The sequence below is a fragment of the Misgurnus anguillicaudatus genome, chromosome 8 (assembly GCF_027580225.2).
Source record: "Misgurnus anguillicaudatus chromosome 8, ASM2758022v2, whole genome shotgun sequence".
Taxonomy (NCBI): Eukaryota; Metazoa; Chordata; class Actinopteri; order Cypriniformes; family Cobitidae; genus Misgurnus; species Misgurnus anguillicaudatus.
This window is the reverse complement of record NC_073344.2, coordinates 21,452,501-21,475,040: the sequence shown is the minus strand read 5'-3', so window position 1 is coordinate 21,475,040 and position 22,540 is coordinate 21,452,501. Positions and strand designations below refer to the sequence as shown.

The window sequence follows — 22,540 nt, the reverse complement described above, 5'->3', positions numbered from 1 at the left end:
AGATTAGCATTAAAATTAGTTTTTCTAAAGTAAAAAATTAGGTAAAAAGTTTTCTCTATTTGGATTTGTTTTATTTTGCCATTGCTTTCAAGACAGTTAAGCATAATGCAAAATGGTCATAAAACAGGATTAACCGACGTTATCTCATGGCAATTTAATTAAATTTTACGAGGTGGCCAATTCGTACACAATTTTTTTTACAATTTGCTTTTGTCCCTGTGACGTTGGGGTTTAATATTTTTGTATGATAATCGTAAATTTTTGTACAATTTGCTTTTTCACGGTAACGTTGTTTTTTTTGTTTTTTTTTGGCTAATCGTAAAATTTTGTACAATTTGCTTTTGCCCCATGACGTTGGGGTTTTGTTTATTTTTTTATGATAATCGTACATTTTTGTACAATTTGCTTTTGCCCCTGTGACGTTGGGGTATCGTTCTTTTTTTATGATAATCGTAAATTGTTTTACAATTTGCTTTTGCCCCTATGACGTTGGGGTTTCGTCTTTTTATGATAATCATAAATTTTTGTACAATTTGCTTTTGCCCCTGTGACATTTTTTTTTTTAATGATAATCATACATTTTTGTACAATTTGCTTTTGCCCCTGTGACATTTTTTTTTAATGATAATCGTACATTTTTGTACAATTTGCTTTTGCCCCTGTGATGTTGGGGTTTTGTCTTTTTTTATGATAATCGTAAATTGTTTTACAATTTGCTTTTGCCCCTGTGACATTGGGGTTTTGTCTTTTTTTTGATAATCGTAATTGTTTTACAATTTGCTTTTGCCCCTGTGACATTGGGGTTTATTTTTTTTTTAATGATAATCGTACATTTTTGTACAATTTGCTTTTGCCCCTGTGATGTTGGGGTTTTGTCTTTTTTTATGATAATCGTAATTTTTGTACAGTTTGCTTTTGCCCCTGTGACATTGGGGTATCGTTCTTTTTTTATGATAATCGTAAATTGTTTTACAATTTGCTTTTGCCCCTGTGACGTTGGGGTTTCGTCTTTTTTATGATAATCGTACCTTTTTGTAAAATTTGCTTTTGCCCCTGTGACATTGGGTTTTCATCTTTTTTATGATAATCATACATTTTTGTACAATTTGCTTTTGCCCCTGTGACGTTGGGGTTTTGGGTTTTTTATATTTTATGATAATCGTAAATTGTTTTACAAATTGCTTTTGCCCAGTGACGCTGGGTTTAAAAATATATATATTTTATGATAATCGTACATTTTTGTAAAATTTGCTTTTGCCCCAGTGACGTTGGGGTTTCGTCTTTTTTATGATAATCGTACATTTTTGTACAATTTGCTTTTGCCCCTGTGACGTTGGGGTTATGTTTTTTTTAATGATAATCTTACATTTTTCAGATGTTGAGGTTTTGTTGCTTTTTTATGATAATCGTAAATTTTTGTACAATTTGCTTTTGCCCCTGTGATGTTGGGGTTATGTTTTTACAATTCACTTTGTACAAATTTATACAAATTAGCCAACTAAATACGTATGAATTCTGGTGATTCTGGATGGATTAACTTCTTTGTAAAAATATTTTATTTTATTTTGAGGTGAAGTGTGCCAATGTCTGTGACATGTTTTGTTAAAATGACTGTATGAATTTTCAAGCATCAATAACAATAAAAGCCAATTAACGAACATGAAGGAACTACAGTAGATACTCACCCCGTTGGCTTTGCTCATGGCTTGAAAGTAAATGCTGTAGCTCTTGGCGGGTGACAATGGAGCGTTCCAGTAACCGTTATAAGTCTTGTTGTCTCCTATAGTAAAAGGCTGTACCACAGCGAGGCTAACGGGGGGGAGTTCGGCCGCATAGTAGTGAGGTGAATCCAAGATGGAGGCGTTTTTAAAGCTCACAGGAACAGGAAAACACTCCGAGACATCAGCCGCTCGACGAACTTTCTGCTTGCGTTGCTCTTGAACCACAACTTGATAGGCGCTAGAAGAAATAACAAGCTGCATAAATGTATTGAACAGCAAAACAAACAGGCAGCTATTTTTAAGTAAAACAGAGTATTCAGTGAAAAATAACCAGTGGGTCTGTGTAAAGTATTTTCCAACAATTATTTTTAAATGTTAGAAATTTAATGCTGAAACTCATTACAAGGACTGTGAACTGTGAAGTACTGAATTGTGGAGATATACTATTAAACAGTTTTTCCACATTTCTGAGTTCAGGGTTATTTGGGCGGGGCTAAAACAGTAGCTGGATGACACACTGGAGTCTCCGGGCATGGTCCCGCCCCTAACACAATTGCGAGCATCCATTCTGGTTGAAGGTTGATGGACATGGCAGCTTTCCCGCAAGTGGGCGTGGTTTCAGCGCAGACAGCTGACACGCCCCCAGCGTTTGAGAGCTGAGAATCCTGCCTGTTTTTCCAATATTTTGATTATTTTATTTTATTATTGTTTTGCTATTATTCAAATTTGTCTGGGTGGTTAATATCACATTTTTCTCTGGTGTTACAAACTGAGAACACATTTAAAATAGGATTTTACATGAAGTTTAAGCATTTGTATGACAGTTTGAGTCCATGATTAGATATAATTATACTACCCCGCCAATATCAGACTAATACTCATGTTGAATATCTGATCAACACACCCTTTGTTTTGACTGGACTGTGAAAAATACAATCTAAAAAATAAAAATGTTGGGTTGTTTCAAGCCACGTTTGGTTAAAATGTGAACAAACCCAACCACTGGTTTAAATTAATCAATGCTGATTTGTTTCAGCCCATGAAGGGGTCAAATATGTATATTTTCTAGGATTAAGTTAAGTCTGCATTTGGGTTTGCCCATATTTGACCCAGCCATAGGTTGAAACAACCCAGCATTTTTTTATGTATATGATATGATGTTAGTTCATATTATTTTACCCCTGTCCCTGTGACTATGGTGTTGTCAACAACAACAAAAATTAAAAGTCAGTTTTATTTATACATCGCTATTCAAAACAGATATAGTTTCAAAGAAGCTTTACAGATAATGGCGTCTGATTTGGGGAAATAAGTTTATGTAGTGACAGCATATCCAAAAACACCCAGGGAGTTGGGCACTGGGCGATTTACCAAGTGATCAAAACCATCAAGAACAACTCTTTCCAAGACTCACAATAGCCCTTATCAACCATTAACAAATCTCTAATGTTTACAACTAGCGGCTAAACATCTCTATTAAGCTCTCTTTGGAAAAAAACATACAAAATCGCAGCATCTCCCCACGAGGAAAAGCCACGAGATGGGCGATATGGTAAAGGGCCAGCAGAGGGAAATCTCTACTACGGTAATTAGCTGGAAAGAAAGTGGTGAATTTGTGCGCATGGGGTTTTCGAAAGTGCTTGTTATTGGGAAGGACTGGAGAGGGGCACGTGTGCGCTTCAGTACGCAGACCCACTGAATACATAAGGATGTCTTTTGAGATCCCCGTGCTAATAGTGCTTGTTTGCAATTATGTGGTCTTACGCCAAGAACATACTTCCCAATTATGTGCAATTAGGGAAATGTATGTTTTGCCGACGTGGCAAATTATCCCAGCCGCTAATCCGGCATCTTTCATAAGGGATAATTTTCTATGACCAAAGAGAGCCATGCTTGTCTGCCTTTCTCTTTCATACAGTGGAGCTCCATTTCAAACTAATGGCTTTAAGTGCACGCCGGATGTTGTGTGTCCGCGGTAACCTCTGGTCTAAAGCTCCTGTAATTATAAACAATTTTCAGTCGTGAAGTCTTTATAAAGAAGTTTACGGATTGTCGGGGTCATGGGCTTTATAGAGGAGAAAACTTTTGTAATTCTTAAACTTTTTTTAAATGTTTAAGATTGTATAAGTTGTGGTTGTACCCATAAAATACATCTAAACTAATAAATAATATAATATCGTAACACTTTATAATAAGGTTATATTTGTTAACATAGTAAATGCATTTGCTAACATGAATTTATAATACATTTACAATACAATTTTCAGCATTTATTCATATTTGTTAATGTTACTTAAGGTCAATACAATTGGTCATGTTAATTGAGCATTGTATAAATCATGGCATTAACATAAACTAAGATTCATAAATACGGTAACACTTTACAATAAGGTTCATTAGTTAACATTAGTTAACTACATTAGATAACATGAACTAATAATGAACTGCACTTATATAGCATTTATTAATCTTTGTTAATTTCAACAATTACTAATAATTTATTAAAATCTTGTTAACGTTGGTTAATGCACTGTGAACTAACATGAACAAACAATTAAAAGCTTTCTATTAACTAACATTAACAAAGATTAACAAATACTGTAACAAATGTATTGCTCATGGTTTGTAAAAGTATTGTTCACGGTACGTTCATGTTAGCTAATGCATTAACTAATGCTAATAAATACAATCTTACTAAAATAAATAAAATAAAATAAAATAAAATAAAATAAAATAAAATAAAATAAAATAAAATAAAATAAAATAAAATAAAATAAAATAAAATAAAATAAAATAAAATAAAATAAAATAAAATAAAATAAAATAAAATTAAATAAAATTAAATTAAATTAAATTAAATTAAATTAAATTAAATTAAATTAAAATTGTTCATTAAATAAAAACTAAAATAAATAAATAAATACAAGTGTTCACTATATAACAAATTAAATAAAAGGTATTGTTCACTATTAATTAATATTAACTAATGCATTAACAAATCCAACTCAAATTATAAATAAATAAATAAATATAATAAAATAATGAAATTTATATAAAATAATGAAATAGAGAATTTAATAAAGGGCTTATCAAAATATAGTGTGGTATTTCGTTCACGATTATTGACCTGTATTTTATTTACAGTATCATCTTATTGTGTTGTAATAAAAACAATAGTTTCTAATATCAGGAAAATGCAACATACAAAATAATTTTCATAATTACTGATCGCCTCCGGTTGAACATCAAGTGTAGCCATTCTTCCAAGTCAGTGGCGACGTGCAATTTCGAGAATTTGCCAAAATCTGTTGTACATTCGCATATTGAATTTGAACACAGAGGGAAGCTCTGTTGCTGTGCCAAAACACGACCAAATGGACCAAGATCTCCTGGAAGGCTACGCATACAAATCACGCTTATTTGAATGACTGCATTTAAAAACCTTTAGGACACAGTGTTGATTCAGTTCTTCATTCAGCCCATAAACTGGACACAGCTAGGATGAGAGATTGTGGGAAATTTGGAGTATATTTGGTAATTTATTGTGCTTTGCGATCTTTAGCATTCAGCATGTGAATGAGTTTTAATGATTGTAAGTGCCCGACCTACAGTGATGGTAATTATTGTTCGTGTTGGTCACATATTTAATCAAATGAACAGTTGTGGACAAATCAGATCATCAGACATCATCACATTAAATCTTTCTGGTTGGCTAATGTCATGAGATGTGCTCACCTGACTGGAGCTCCTCGTGATTGGGCAGGTTTTAAGAGGACCGTGATCGTCGTGTCAGTCTCATTAAGAGGCGAATCTGTTTCGTACTCCGGCATAGATGGAGCTGTAAGATCAAATTGTCAGAATGTATAAAAAAGCATATTGTTATGAAGCCTGACTCCAAAGTCATTACTATATGTAATGATATTTAAATGTCACTCACTATCTATCTCATTACATTGTTTAGATTCAGCAAACAATCCGCTTTTAATAAACGGTGTCTGGCGTGCGTTATAAAAGCCACGTCATTATGAAATCAAACTAATGCTGCGGGCCAAAGAAACAGAGCTGAACTTGAAGATGATATTGTTTACAATTCATGTTCTCATTACTTCATTCACTTTACATTAATTGTATCCCAATAATGTTTTATGCCGATAACATAATACATTAATGATATTTTCGCTCCAGTCAACTGTTTTAGTTATAATTATGTAAACAATCATGTTAATTCATATACGCAGAAATAATTGAAAACAAAATAATCAATCTGTCCAATGTGATTAGCCTTTAAAAATACATAAATAAACCATATATATATATATATATATCAAAAAGACTTTTTATTCCAGTTGTGTGCTGTATATAGTGTTGGAAAATATCCAGCATTTAGAGTTGGAAAGTCCCCTCACCTGCAATCTTGGTGGCTATACGGGTGGTCACAGGTGGGCCGAAGCCTTTGTTAGTGCTGGCCTTCAAAGTGAAGTAGTAGGTGGTGCCAGGATACAAGCCCACAAAGAGATGATGAGTCTCATTTTGAAGTTTAAAGACACGGCCACGCTGTGTAGTCAAGTCAGCAGTGGGATCCAGAGAGCTGAGCGCTTTATAGGTGATCTAAAGCAGAGGCGATGAGAAGAGACAAGTACAGGAGGAGGTTAGCGCAAGACCATTTAATTGATACTTCAATATTACTTCATTTATGTTTCTTGTGTTGTAAACTACAATGTAGAAACATACACACAAAGATCATACACTTTTATTATGTAAAAGGACAATGGTTCTCATGGGTCATGTGTTTGAGTCTATCGGAGTTTCATCGGACACATGTGCGTTGTCGCGGTTACGCGTCTGGTCGGAACTTTAATTCCGGTTTCTGTTTGTTTAATGGTCTTACTAGTGGCCGAAATGAACTCTGCAACAAATACCTGGTCAAAAATAACAAATGTTTAGTTTCCTAAAGACGAGGGGAGAGGACGATTATGGATCACCGCTACGTGAAGGGAAGTTTGTCACCCAGTTTAAAGTTAACATTGTATCTATTGTAGTACACATTTTACACAGCAACGTTAGCTCAGTGTCGTTTTTTTATATGCTTTAGCTATGAAATATGAACTAAGGTAATCTCCTTGTTGTTTATTTAGCTTGTTATCAGAAATAAACGACTCTAAAAGGACTTTGTTGTTATTAATTCTTAGCGGATTTTACCGGAAGTTACGTGTGTTCTAGTGATGCGCGGGTCGTCTCTTAAGTCGGGTTGGGGCGGGTAAAGAAATTGTAACTTTAATGCTGGGCGGGTTGGGGCGGGTCATTAAAAACAAAATTAAAAAACTGATATGTTGCGTCTAATTCCCTGTAGCATATATATTAAATATTTGGGAATATATATTTTTACATTTTATTACGTTCTTTGATAAGATTAAATTACGTAGGCCTATGTGGCAACGTAACTTGCGCAACGTAACTTGCGCAACGTAACTTGATATCCCCAAACCTTTGGCGTCACGTCACGGAAGCGCCAAGTAGCTCCAGCTGCAGCCACAACAACAAAACAAACGTAGAATTAAAAGATGAAAGACGATCTGCATGAGAAATTAAGGTAGGGAATTTGTGAATAGATAATACAAATGCTGCTTTTTTGTGTGGTGATCTACTTTTAAAATGATAAAGCCGACAAGTTCTACATGTTAAAAACACTTTAAATGCACGGACTATACTGCATATATCTCTACATTGGATTTAGGGATGTCACCATTACTCTATTTTCTTGAGGAGTTAAAAAAAATCCTGGAGCACATGTCGAGTACTGTTTAAAATAGCGGAGATTTAGTGAAACAAACTAGAAAGAAAATTACAATAGTATCAGAAGCATATATCAGCACTACGCTGCCTCTCTCTCTCCTCGTTCGCTCGCTCTCTCGCAAGCGCACACACACACTGGATCAGCTCGTGCATCATGAAAGCAAGAATGTGATGCGATTGCATCCTTGTAAATTTCGGAAGTTTACACAACTGAGCTGCAGCGGGCAGGCATAAGATTTATAAAAACACATATGAGAAGAAAGGCACAGCAACTCAAAAAGACTTAAGTGTTTCACAATTACTCATAATGCCAATTTTCTCGTGGAGGCATGAAGCAGCATGAAAATACTCAGTTAACTTATGTGCGATCTACCGGCATTGCCTTTGCGATCGACGTATTGGACACCCCTGGTTTATCATTATCCTATCTCTATATTAATATGACCATGCTGTTTCTATGGCTCATTCGTGTATGTTGTTGCCAGTGTACAGGGCGATTTAATCACAAGTTTGTTTCCAAGCACTTTTAGGCTGAAATAAAGCCTCTTTTTATTTACATTACAAATGCCTAGTATGTCTATTTTAATAGTCGCGGCCGCGGGGCGGTGCGGGTTGTAAAAATAGATACAGTGTATGCCAGGCGGGTTGGGGCAGGCCAGATATTTCATAAAAGCGGGACCCGCGGGTTGGAAAAAACGCCAACCTGCGCATCACTAGTGTGTTCCACGAAAGCCATTTGTTTATGTTGTTACTGCTGAAACCGTCTATATAGTTGACATAACTTATAAACAAGTTGAAATTATTTAACTTTAAATAATATTAGGTTAAATATAATGTTAGGTTAAATTAAAACAAAAACTTATGTTGATATGATTTTTTGACATTGTAGGAACAACTATAAACAAATGAGTAACCATCCTCTCAGTAACTGACGAAAGAAAGTTGACGTGAACTTTCCTTAGTAGTCACTTATCATGGCGTGAAAATCTGAATTTTTATACATATTTAACTCTTTCCCCACCGTTGACGAGTTATCTCGTCAATTAAGAGAAAACATTGGCATAAAAAACGTGTTCCTGATGAATTTTTATGTCAATCAGTAATACCGCGATTATCCACTAGATGAAAAACTTACCCAATTTATGAAAAAAACTTACGCCAAAAATTATTTTCTAATTTTAAACATGCTTTGATAATCGTTGTAAATCTGATCTGTAGCAAAATTCCTTCAGGAAAATGTAATTATTTCAGCTTTTGCTATTTTTTTAAATACTCATATTTAAGAGCTTATAAGCAGAGAAAAATATAGATAGGATGAAAGTTTTTTTCCCCGTTCTGTTTGTTTGTTTATTGTTTGTTTGAAAGCAGAGGGTCTGTTCTTTCATTTGATATATTTGTATGTTTATATATTTTTTGAAGAAAATTTTCCTGGAAGGCATTTTGTTGAAACTTTTGTGAAAATGACAAAAAATGCTGGGGAGCAACTTTTCAAAAAATGGCTGGCAGGGAATGAGTTAAGTTCTATGATTGGTCCGGCCACTGCTTCTATCAACCTAGAAAATGTGAAACAGCTCAACCCAGTAACTTAGTTTTGGTAAACCTCTCTCTGCAAGCATGCGAAACATTTTATCTTTCAGATTTCGCCTGTTTTTGATGTAGGTAGCAAGCATAGACTGTAAAAAAATATGGATGTAGTGTCCGTGACGTCACCCATTGGTTTGTGAAGATCGTTTTTGAAGCTTAAAGTAGGGGTTGCCTGCCGTCTCCATCTTGGCCGCGCGTCACAGCGAATCACTCACGGAAAACCGAAAATAGGTAAAGAGGCGGGACATGGATGAAGCTGAGGTGGCTGGTTGCTGAAACCACGCCCCCCTAGCCTGATTCTAGTGACAGCAGTGGCTTTTCAACCACCACTCAAGTGGCCACGCCCTTAATTATGCAGAAGGTTAAGGCTTAATATCATTAATATCAAACGGATGAGTTACAAAAAAATCACCCCCCTCACAGTTGTCATGAATGGTTAAATTAGCTACAGTATATAGACCAAATACACTTTTTGTACCAGGCTGTAAACATATTATTTTCAACTGTAAAGTTTGGCATTTTTAACATGGGAGTCTATGGGAATTGACTCCCTTTTGGAGCCAGCCTCAAGTGGCCAGTTGATGAATTGCAGTTTAAGTCACTTCCGTATTGGCTTCATCAGAGAGATCGGAAAGTTGCCCCTCGGTAGCAAGTCCAATTACAATAATACTGCCCTTAATCTGCACTATTCAACCACAGGACTGCAATTTAGTGCAAAGAGAAAGAGAGAAAATAATTGACAGCACAATTGAGTTTTAGTTTTAGCAAACCACCATCATTGCGATCAGTGTTTGCATTTCATCGGCTAATTTGCATTTTAAAGGACACACCGAAAAACAGACCTACAAAGACCCCAAAGATTTATTTTACGTCTTAAAAAAGTCTCATAATATGACCCATCTTAGTCAGTGGTTCTCAAACTTTTTCAGTGTGCGGCCCCCTTTGTGTACGGTGCATTCCTTCGCGCCCCCCCAAAGAAAATTTATGACAAAAATAGTTCTAAATCTTCACATTTTAATTAAACATTAAACATTAAATTATACAAAGTAGTGCTGCCATATTTTTTTAGGTTTAATTTCACAGAATTCAAGATAAATTAATGGCATCTGCCAAATGTCTAAATGTAAATAGTGTTACCCAATTATTCAATTTAGCTAACATTCGATTCATTCGTTCAAATTTTTTCATGCATTAAAATCTCCCATGCAACAAGAAAAAAATGATTTACTAAGAATTAACATATCTTAAAACAATTTAGATTATAGCATTTTCACGCTCAGGCGCACATATGTCATATCTCAGAAGAGATTGATTTAAAAATTGATGGCCACGGTGTTTGGGAATAATCAAAACATTTTAGCCTTGACGTTTCACACTTCATAACTCCATTCCAGGATTCAAATCATATAAATTGACAGCCGGGTGCCTGGCAGGCCTACTGCCTAAAAGCCTTTCAAGCATAGATGGGTGATTCAGAAGCACACATCCGCGATTGACCACAGGCAACAAAACACACAAAAGAAACGCATTTAAACCTAATATCAAACAGTGTTTCCTAAACCATTGAAAATGTGTAGCAATATTTAAACCATGCAACATAACTTATCAAGCAGAGTATTTCCCAAATAATAAATTAAAGACAAGGGTTTGCATCAATTGTATTGAAAATGTACTGTATTAGTTCAAAAATAGTTCAGATTAATAACTCACCATTATATTATCGCAGGCATAAAAGAGTTACATTTGACTGCTCACTTAAACGTATGAAAATTGCTCTTGAAATCAGCAACAGCTCAGTACACCTGGGTAGGGTTGCACCAGTCGTTCGTAAGTTCTTACTTAAACTGGGACGTAAAGTCCAAACTAGAGGCTTAGTAACTACTAGCTAGTTTATAACTAACTCTTTTCTTAATTCGGTTGCACCATTTGTTCTTAAGGCAGAACGTAGCTAGTAGGTCGTAAGCTCTCCGTAAAGTATTGCGTTGTCGCATAGAATGACGTCTATTTTTTTAATCCAATCACAAGCCTTTTAATGGGTAAACAGGAAATAGTCTGAACAGTACGTATATTCAAACTCATTCTTGTCTCGCCTAAACTGAAAGTTAAAAGCAAACTTTATCTAACTCAAAACATTACACTTTTAATTGAAAATATCTATGCCACACATGGAGGAGAAAATAAACAGGAAGAAATTTTAAATCTTATTTTAATTGATGGATACACAGAAAATTAAACAGCTCTTGAAAACTCGTTGACGAGCTTGCGGCTCTTCATAATTTATACAAGCTCATCGATGTAATATAATCTGTCTGACATCTTATTCCAAGCGTTATTCATGGACAGGGGCTTCCGTAAATATTTAGTTACAACGTATTGTTACGTTTAAACTAAGTTTAATGGTGCAACGCAAAAACATTTAGTAGTGCGTAAGTTGTAACTTAGTGCCCATTTACGTCGTAACTAGGCTACGTTGTAACTTACGCACAGCTGGTGCAACCGGCCCCTGTTGTTTTATTTCATGCCAAAGGACTTTTTGTGCTTTCCAGCAGTGTAGTTTTGATTTAATAGGCCATCATGTGTATATTTCAGGTTCGGTCAGTAAATCATCGCTCCACTGAGGTGTCTGAAGTGGGTACAGTGCTGAGTAGTACATAATACATTAAAGTCGTCTACTAACGTTAAAATGGGATAGAGATGAATTTAAACATTAAAACAAATATCCCATCATGTGTCATCTCAATTCTTTATTTTTGGATTGTAAATTTAAGATTTTACTTTGCCACCTGTTTACTACTTGACTCTGTTATTTTACATTCATACTATAGTTTCTCATATGAGCAAAAGGGGATTTATGCCCGTCTTTATTTTAAGGGGCTTTTAAAATATCATCTATTCCCTTTAGTTTAGCCCCTCTGTAAATTTCTGTCCTTGTTGGGTGTTTATAAACCCGGCCGCAGCGGGTCGTATTGAACATATCTCGTAAAGCACAGATTCTTTACAGCCCAATGAAATCGAAGCGTGATATGGTTGAAGGGTTTTCTTCAGTTTGTATATAGTCGATTGTGAGAGAAATCATGACATAAGGGTTTTGTCCAGTTTCTGTTTGACACTTAAGACAATTATATGAATGCCATTGCATTATACTGTATAACAAGATATCAAAGCAAGTTACAAACAAATTTCACAAAGAAAAAACTGTCCACAAGGTGATTTTAATTGATGTATCAAGTTCATAGGTTCATCACATTAACTCTAGATTATCATAAAATCACAATGAAACTATCTCACGCCAAGTCGTGTTATTGTCACGAAATATTTGATTAATATCTTTGTGTTATTAACACGATTTTCGATTTTACGAATGTCTTTTTTGTGCCACCCAGCACGAATTTCTATAAATGTTTTTTCTTGTCTGTGCCACGACTTTCTTTATCGTCTAATTTTATTTTTTTCTCATCGTTTTTCCTATTTTTAAATCATTGTCGCTTGGGGTTAGGGTTAGATTCAGGGTTTGCGTTAGGATGTAATTTTATGCATTGGTTATGTTTTTGTCCACTTTTAAAACTATTCTCGCCTAAAGTTGGGGTTAGAGTTGGGGTTTGGGTTAGGAAGTCGCAAAAAAGTGATTCTAAAGGGGGTTGCACACCGGACGCGCAGCTCAGTGCCGCGCAGCGACGCGTAGGGTCGCATCTAAGACAACTCAAAGGTATCGTAAACCGGAAGTGCACATTAAATAATGCGAGGTTAGTCAGATACCGTCTACTTAAAAATGCAAAATATACGTTAGCAGCCAATGTTAATCGCTAACGATTTGGGACAAATATGATGTTATTTAATGTTAAACTATGTGAGTGGCGCTCTGTGGTGCGACAGGGATTTGAGCAACTTCCTGAGTCAAAGCTGGAAGTTGGACGCACACCGGACGCTCAGCGCCGCCGCGCCATTAAAAAAAATCGAACACATTGTTTTCAACAAAAAACAATGTGTTCTTTTTTTATGGCGTGGCGCGGCGCTGAGCGTTCGGTGTGCGACCCCCTTAACTCAAACCCCAAGCGACAATGGTAAAAAAAATAGGAAAAAATCATGAGAAAACAAACAAAAAAATAAGACGATAAAGAAAGTCGTGGTACAGTCACGAAAAAAAACATTTAGAGAAATTCGTGCTGGGTGGCACGAAAAAATCATGTCAATCGTGACTATAACACGAATTTCTGTGAGATTGGGTTGCAATTGTCTTATTTTCCCCATCGTGACGTATATCCGTCAAAAAATGTAGGGCGGGACTTGAATTCATCCAATGAGAATTGATTGGATGGAAGTTGGGTCATGTTGCTATTTGCTAATCGCTGCAATCTTTTCCCGGGTCCTGCCCTCCTGCATTCCTCATGACCAGATGTAAAGAGAAATAGTTTCATGGAGGGGAGGAGATTTTTAGCATTTTTGATTAAATATTATGAGGGTACATAATACATTTTACACAATAAAATAATGAAGCTCACAGATAACTAATTTGTAAGAAAAAATACCATGTAAGGTTTTAATTTTAATTTAATTGTGCATTTAACACTTGACAGATAGAAATCGTTAAAAATTGTCTTACAAGTTCTACAAGTTGTATTTTTAAACAAAATTGTGTTTGCTTCGAACAGTAAGTAAGCGATCATCCTCTAAAATAAATGTACACATTGCATTGTTATTCACTTACACAAAAATTTATTTTCAAGTAAGCTCAAATATAAGAGCTACTGTACAATTTCATGTATTATATGTTTGAATACATGTATTTTCTGTACACAGAGAGAGTACAAACCTTCAGTCCATTTATAATCTGTCATTCAAATTTACCAGTCCATCCCCCTGAGTCATTTTACTTTTGACAATGTGTCATGCACAAAATCTAGTCATTTTTCTATTTTCCAGCGACTAAATGAAAAGACCATAACAGCCCAAAGGGCACAACAGAGATCAATAGACCCCCAATTACTCTGTCATCAGTCCCCACTTAAATGTTGTCACCCTGACCGGGAAAAAAACGATGGATAGGAGACTAAAAGTGTGAAATAGAGAAGTGAGGATGGGCCGGTCCATCTCTCTCTCTCTCTCTCTCTCTCTCTCTCTCTCTCTCTCTCTCTCTCTCTCTCTCTCTCTCTCTCTCTCTCTCTCTCTCTATCTCTCTCTCTCTCTCACTATCTCTCTCTCTCTCTAGACTGTTGTCATGGGAGACAGTAAGTGTTGGCCAGAGGGCATGTGATGCCACGCGACCGGCCGCTAAAAGTGGCCTAATGCACTGCTGAATGCACTGTGGCTCTCTGTTAAAAGAGCCGCTTGAGTTTAATTGACCAGAGCTGATGTGAAAAGGGTTCATTTCAGACTCGGTTTGCAAGTGGAGATGGAGAATGCGAAGAAAACAGCTCAGTTTGTGGGAGATACAGCTTACTAGATACTTCATGAAAAAATACCATCATCAAAGATTCATTCTGTCATACACAAGGGCATAGTTTTGATTTTGACATCGGTGGGGACGTAAATAATGCCATTATATTAAAGGTGCCATAGAATGAATAGCATAGATGCTCTGTACATGGTAATGACATATCATGAGCCTCCAACGTGTTTGTTTCCTTATTTTTATGTAAACCTCATGCACACAAAAGACTGCTGGAAAACAGACCAATAACTGTGACATCACAGTCGAGATGTAACCCCCCAACATTAAATGACACATTAAATTAAATACAATGTTGTTAAAATGCAAAAACAAAGTTGTGGCTGCTGAATTAGCACTACATGCTAATTAATGCTATATGCTAGCTGAAGTTAGTTGTCAATTAGTTGTTCCTCAAAATCTGTATTTTCGTCTAATACGGGCTCAAAATATAAAGTCTGTTTACTAATGTGAGCTTCTGGCATGAGCCTCAGAGCAGAGCAGAGCCAATCAGAGCAGAGCTCAACATTATTATTCATGAACCTTCCAAATAGGGAAAAAATAGACCATTTCATTCAAAGGACAAATCCTAGGGTTGTAAATGGACATATAAAAACATTTTTGCACTTAATAAAGCCCCATTAATATCAAAGAACAATTTAACAGATTATTTCAATGCATTCTTTGGCACTTGTAAATCAAATTTGATTATACTTAAACATTTAGGGCAGCAAGAAAATGTTACAGTATACGACTGAGTCTGACATATAAGAGCTTTCAAAGCCAAAAAATAAATGTAATTTCATTCCTCATGGACTTTCAACTCTGTAGATTAAAAGATGTAGAAAAGTTTAAGGCCACAGTTATCAAGACTCATAAGCAGCATCATGAAATGTAAAACCATGCTGGAGAACAAGGTAAGTGTTCAACGTGAGTCATGTTGAGCCCAGTCATCTCCTGAGATTTACACTTGATAAACATGCATGCTGAGAACACAAAATATTTAATACTTTGTAAATTTGGGGCATGAAGTGTGAGGTTTTCCAGTACCAGGAAGAAATGAGGTTGTATTTATCATATAACATGAAATACGATATAATGTATTCCACTGTGTAACTAATTCAGCGGACATTAAATATACATGAAAAAATAGAGCACAAACAAACAATAGTTATATTATTAATATATAGTCTTTATATTGTTGGATTTTTGTAGGCTAACCCAGAAGTTAGCGGGACACTGGTTCTCTTGCAATAAATTCCATTAAAATTTTCTCATAGACTTTTGAATTATCGCAGAAAATAAGCTCTGTGTTAAGCAAAAGTTTATGACAATTGCACATTTTGTCAACAAGTTAGTCTTCACAGATGAACAACTTTGAAGTCAAAATTCAGGTTTTTATATTTCTAGTAAATCCATTTACACTTCAAAATTCATAATTGTTTTAATCTGTGAAGATTAACTTGTTGGACAAATTGTCTCAAACGTTTGTTAAACACACAGCTTATTTTTGTGATAATTGAAAAGTCTATTAAAAAAATTATGGGCTTTTTTGTGATGCAAGCAGTGTTCTGCAAACTCCAGGTTGGCCCGGATAAGTTGTGTATGCAAATGTACAGTATGTTACAGTAAAGTACCTCTAAAGTATCAATATTTGCTACGTTACAGTACAGTAAAGTACAGCCATAACTTCCCAGCAAGCAATTTTGTGTATAAAATACGTATAATAGCTGTCCAAACAGCCCAGGCAAAATTTGAGCTGTCTGTAAAAACAACATTTTGGCTAGAAGTGGGTTATCATAGTCGGGCTATATATCGAGTCTAGATGGTGAAATGACGGCCATTGGTTGCTGGACAGAATATACAATTACACTCATAGAAGAATATTGCATTAGCAATCCAAAAGGTGTGAGTTCAATTGCCAGAGAACATGCATACTGATAAAACGTACTGTAAGTGGCTATGGATTACATCATCTGCCAAATGCATAAACTTAAATGTCAAAGATTTGCTTCCTCAGATGTTGCCAAATCCAAAGACTATCTTTTCAACCCAATAACATATTGTACTATTGCAAAAACAAAGTAATGACTGTAGAAATGAAATGGAGCGAGTGAAATAAAAACTGGACTTTGAACATTAACCTTGATTTACACTGTCCATCTCTCTCTAAACCAAACTACAGGTGTGCGCGCCACTAAAGCTGTATAAAAAAACTTGGCAGATCATAAAGGGGTTACGTGCTCTCTAAACACAAGGGCTTTAACCATTTACTGATGAAAAATGAAAACATTAGGTGTGATGAACAGAGGTTCACATGTATCCTGTTGGGGCTAAACACGCAAAAAACTTATAGTGTATACGTTTTCGCATAAAGCCAAAAAATAAAGACAGATAAACAGTAAGAGAGAAAATGTGTGTGAGAGAAAGAGAAGTTTATTTTTCTGTTTGTGCCATCATATTACAGAAATCAGACAGCAGACGACTCTGGGCCACATCCACACCAAATCTGTGCCGAAGTCTGCAGTTCTGGTGCGGATCCGGCCCGGAGTCGTCTTCTGCCTGGATGTTAATACCATGCTATTTGCATGTACTATTATATTTACATGGTACTTACAATAATACATGTAGATGTAAGAAAAGAGAGTGGTATTACCATGATTTATATAAAATATGTAATGGTAGTGACAAGTTTTTGGTACAGAATTGCTAAAATATTTGTAAATATAACTAAAAAATTACAAAAACTAGCATAAAAGCTAAAATCTGATTTACATTAGTCTATTAATTCTTAGCTTCTATCATGAATTTTAATGCCATTTTTTCTTTGCATTTCTGTAATTGTAACACACTTTTAACTCATTCCCCGCCAGCCATTTTTTTGTGATTTTCACAAAATATTCACAAAATACCTTTCAGGAAAATTGTCTTTTAGAAATATATAAATATACAAATATATCAAATGAAAAAAAATGCTCTGCTTTTAAACAAAAATATACAAACAAAATGGGAAAAAAATTACATCCTATCTAAAAAATGTTTTCTGCTTTTAAACTCTTAAATATGGGTATTTTTCTTTAAAAATAAATTTTTTTAGCAAAAAGCTTAAATAATAGCATTTTTGTAAAGAAATTGTTTTAGAGATTAGATTCAGAATGATTTTTTAAAACATACACAGAGTTTAAAATTAGTAAATAATGTTTTGGCTTCAGTTTTTTAATAAATTGGATAATCGTGGTACATAAAAATTAGTTTTTTGCAAATGTTTTCTTTTAATTGACAAGTTCACTCGTCAATGGCGGGGAAAGAGTTAAAGCAGAATATACAAATTTAATAAAGACGTACAAATACATTATCTACAGACACCCAGTCAACAAGAAAAAGATATTGATTAGACAACATGATATTTGTCGGGTTAGCAAATAGTTAAAAAATAAAAATTACAATGGCATTAAATGTCCAATGGTATATTCATTTCATTTTAGTCTTAATATTAAAGGATTAGTCCATTTTCTTAAAAGAAAAATCCAGATCATTTACTCACCACCATGTCATCCAAAATGTTGATGTCTTTCTTTGTTCAGTCCAGAAGAAATTATGTTTTTTGAGGAAAACATTGCAGGATTTTTCTCATTTTAATGGACTTTAATGGACACCAACACATAACAGAGTATCAAAGCACTATAAACGATCCCAAACGAGGCATAAGGGTCTTATCTAGCAAAACGATTGTCATTTTCGACAAGAAAAATAAAAAATATGCACTTTTAAACTACAACTTCTCATATTCCTCCGGTCCTGAAAGTGTCAGCATGACCTCACGCAATACGACATGACGTCAAGAGGTCACAGAGGACGAACGCGAAACTCCGCCCCAGTGTTTACAAGTGTGTTGAAAGAGGACCGTTCCGACGTTGTTGTATGTCAACTGATACTAATTAATGTCTTTGTGTTAGTTTATTGTTTACAATGGTCCGCAAATGTGCGTTTTATATATCTAACACGTGACCTCCCTACGTCACTACGCATTTACGTTAGGTCGCGCTGGACCGGTAGACGAAAAGTTGTGGTTTAAAAGTGTATTTTTTTCTTGTCGTTTCGCTAGATAAGACCCTTATGCCTCGTTTTGGGATCGTTTATAGTCCTTTGAAACTCTGTTGAAAAAAACTATTACGTGTTGAGTGAAGTATTAAATGTCTATTAAAGTCCATTACAATGAAAAAAATCCTGCAATGTTTTCCTCAAAAAACATAATTTCTTCTCGACTGAACAAAGAAAGACATCAACATTTTGGATGACATGGTGGTGAGTAAATTATCTGGATTTTTCTTTTAAGAAAATGGACTAATCCTTTAAGTTGAACAAAACAAACAAGCGTTGAAACAAAGTATACTGATAACACCAAACAAAATGACATCATACACGAGAGGCGAGCGACATCACGTCACTCCAGAACACTAACAACATGTCATGAGATTTAAACCAAACAAAGATCAAGGACTAAACACGCAGCGTCTGGAAGTGTTTTGCTATTTACTTTTTAATTTGCATGAAGATAAAGAAAGAGCCGTCGCAGGAGGACAAACGACATCTTCCTTTTACACGTCTCACTGGTGATTAATAAGGAGCTGTTGAGGATATTCTGTCTTACTTCTCTCAGTCTTTCATACTCACTCTTTTGTTTTGTCAGCAAAGCAATTAATATCTTTGAGCTTTGATGGTTTGATAACAGGAAGCTGTTTTGCACAGAAAGGAGGATGGGGAGAGAGCGAGCGAATTTTGATTGATTTTGATGCTCATGTGCTCAGACACCGATCTAAAACTCCTCTGTATATTGCAGGCTTCTCTAGATTAAATAACCTGTTTGTTTTTCTTGGTTTCGAGGGATGTGACACGGTGGCTTAAGTTCAGGGCAACCGGAAGGGTGTTGGTTTGAGGCCTAAATTAAATGAGCCCTAGAAGTGAGAACTAGAGCCCTGCACGGGCCAAAAACTCCAGCCCTAACCCGACCCCAGCCCGACAATGCCTGCAATTTTTGCGCTCTTTGATGCGCGCGCTCTCTCTCTCTCTCTCGGACAGGCGTTCTCAAACATAATAAGAGGTGAAGTATAGCTTTAGCCTACAGAAATGCTTATTGCTTTAATGTAGGGAGTTAAAATAGTTCATTGTTCACAGTTCATATTTATGATCTTATAGTCCATTTGAAAATTTTTGTACGAACTGACTGTATTCTTCAACACTGAATAACTTATCTTCCCTTACCTGTCGCTGTTCAGTGTGCAATTAATTAATAAAAATTAGTATGACGTTAATTTTTAAAAGTGTGCGAGGTCCGTACACGTCCTCTGCTAGCAACACAGAAATAGCAAAACGCGCAATCGGCTAAACGAGCATTAAATATTAATATGACGTTGATTTTTTATTAATTTATATTCACAAAACTTATCAACAAAACATTGATTTAAATTAAATGACAAATTATATGAAACGAAATTCATTTTAAAGTAGCAAGAAAAACTTAAAATAAACTCGAAAATAATGTCTGACCCATTACAATTCTCCCTTCATATTGGCCTTTACAACGCCCTATATACAATTACGGTCTATCTTTCGTAATAAGCTAACTAAATTTAAACAAAACATAAGCAACATTACAACAATACTCAAACATAAATATAAAACAGACATTATCTATAAGAATACATAAAACAATCTGATTTAGCGTTTTTATAGCTGGTTGGTAGATGTTTACTATTTTTGGCAAAACCTCCGTTGCAAACATCCATTTACCTGAATAAAAATAATTTTTACTTTGAAAATTATGCGCTGTCACGTTAACATTAGCTGTTCATTTACATAAGACTCCATCTACGTTCATTTACACTGCAGCGCAACATCTGAGTTCTCAAACTTAAACAGGGTCTGCAGCGTTTGCGAACGAATCCGTTTATGAGAGTCGAAAACGGTGGTGTAGTGTAAATGAAAGTCATAAACGTAGTAAAAGTAACGCGTTTTAAAGGATAAACGCATTAATGTAAACATAGCCTCAGATGCGCGCTGTCTCTGCTACACACGCAAACACACACACACAATGAGGAGAGACGCTAAAATAAGCCCGAGCCCGACCTGAGCCCGGTCTGTAAAAAAAACGGCACCAGCCCGGCAAAAAGGGCTTAGCCTGTCGGGCCCCGACGGGCTTGCAGGGCTCTAGTGAGAACCAGATGTAATTATTTCTTAAAGACACACTATGCAGTTATTTTACCTTAATATAACAGCTTCAAAGTTATTTCGGTGGTAAACAAAGTCATATTAAGGCGAATCATCCTCATGTTGAAGCTCGGGGAGGACGCTGCTACCAAAACCAGCAATGCAAGCTTGAGAGAACCGCCCCTGGCAAATGTCGCGAGAATCACGACTTGCTTTACGGCAACGACGTCACACACGTTAGGCTTGTTTGACTTCGTGTGGCGCTGCAAGAACCGACCGCCGGATGACGTAAAAGTACCGCGAGAATGATCTGAGACGGCACTTTGACGTCATCTGGCTGTCAGTTCTTGCAGCGCTGCATGAAGTCGATCAAGCCTATAACAACAACTGCACACGCGAATTTGAGACGTGAGGCTAAACGATTTAAAAGTTAAGAAAGCGCGTTCGGAAGTGAGTAGGAAAAGGAAAAGAGAATCTGACCGCGTTAGGAACCGGACAAGAGTCCCACTCAGTCAGATTTTTACTCGTTGGTTTGAGCTAAAAGACAGCACTGGAGGGATGCTGATCTGGCGATCTTGTTGATGGACTAGTAAGTAAATCTCTCATTTGTAAACTTGTTTGCGGTCTATGTTGTATGTTGTTGTGCTTGCTTGTAGTATGTCATGCGATTATCATGACAACAGTTGTCAATATCTTACATAATTATCAGGACATAAATAAGCCTAGAGGTTGTAAATAGTCTAAACATGCACAATTTGCAAATTATTATGATAAATAGCAATAATCATGTATAGTAACATTATAACAAACAATGTTATGAGATAATGCAACGTACACAATTAACTTTGTCATGGCATTTTGTAATGTTTACTTGTGATTTAGCTGCAATCATGTAAAAACATTATAAGCTATAAACGCGGTACTTTATTATTATATGCACTCTACACTTGGAATAAACTTCTTATTATCCTATTAACATCATCTGTAGTTTAGTAGACTATGCAGTAGCCTAATATGTGTATGAAATTGTGAAACATTACCTGGTCATTATCTTTGGAGTACTAGAGTGGGAAATTACGACAGTTGCAAGTATTCTCCAGCAACTCTAGGGGTCGCTGTTTGACAAAAACGCTGAATTGCATAGAGTGGCTTTAAAGGAAAACACCACAATTTTTTAATATGGCACAAAATAAAACATGGCGAAATATGGAAAACATGGAAGTGTTTTGTGGCTTCTAAATTTATCCCTGTTTGGATCCAAAGGAATGAATGGGGCTAGGCTAAATGCTAACATATTCACGACGCGCCATGCAAAGATGAAGTGCACGCCCTGAAAAAAGATAGGTATGTATTAATTCGACTTAGTTGAGGTAAGAACATAGTAAAATATTTAAAAACTGTGATGTTTTCCTTTAAAAGTAATTGTACAATCTTTCTATTGTTCCCTTACATGTAAAAAAGTTTAGTGACTTTTCAATGGTTTGCATCCCTGCACTCAGCTTTGCAGCTTTTAGAAATGTGCTTGCTACGAACAACAAAAGTATCTCTATATAACCCTTCAGCACTTGCATTCAACTGTCCACCTTTCTCCACTTGTCTCTGAGCTCTTTGTCCCAAGTCTAATTTGTCTGAGGCACTAAAAGCGCATAGGAGGCTCAGATCTCTTGGATAATTCTATTGGACGCTGCTAATTAAATCAATGAGGGCTATTATAGCAATTATCCAGCCAAATGGGACTGCATTGTGTCCGCTCGATACATTTAGTAAATTCTGTCAATCTTCTTATCACCAAGATGGCACACGCACACTA

General features: G+C 35.7%; 1 protein-coding gene across 17 annotated transcripts in view; it reads right to left on the bottom strand.

Annotated features, from left to right (window-relative positions):
- The window catches only part of ptprt (protein tyrosine phosphatase receptor type T), a 342,074-nt gene that overhangs the window by 142,946 nt on the left and 176,588 nt on the right, over positions 1-22,540 (bottom strand). For all 17 annotated transcript variants that reach the window (XM_055214314.2, XM_073870461.1, XM_073870460.1 and 14 more), the window contains exons 10-12: positions 6,128-6,329; positions 5,457-5,559; positions 1,686-1,959 (exon numbers count right to left, since the gene is read on the bottom strand). In XM_055214314.2, coding sequence (XP_055070289.1) covers positions 1,686-1,959; positions 5,457-5,559; positions 6,128-6,329 — 579 coding nt within the window. The remainder of the gene's footprint in view (positions 1-1,685; positions 1,960-5,456; positions 5,560-6,127; positions 6,330-22,540) is intronic.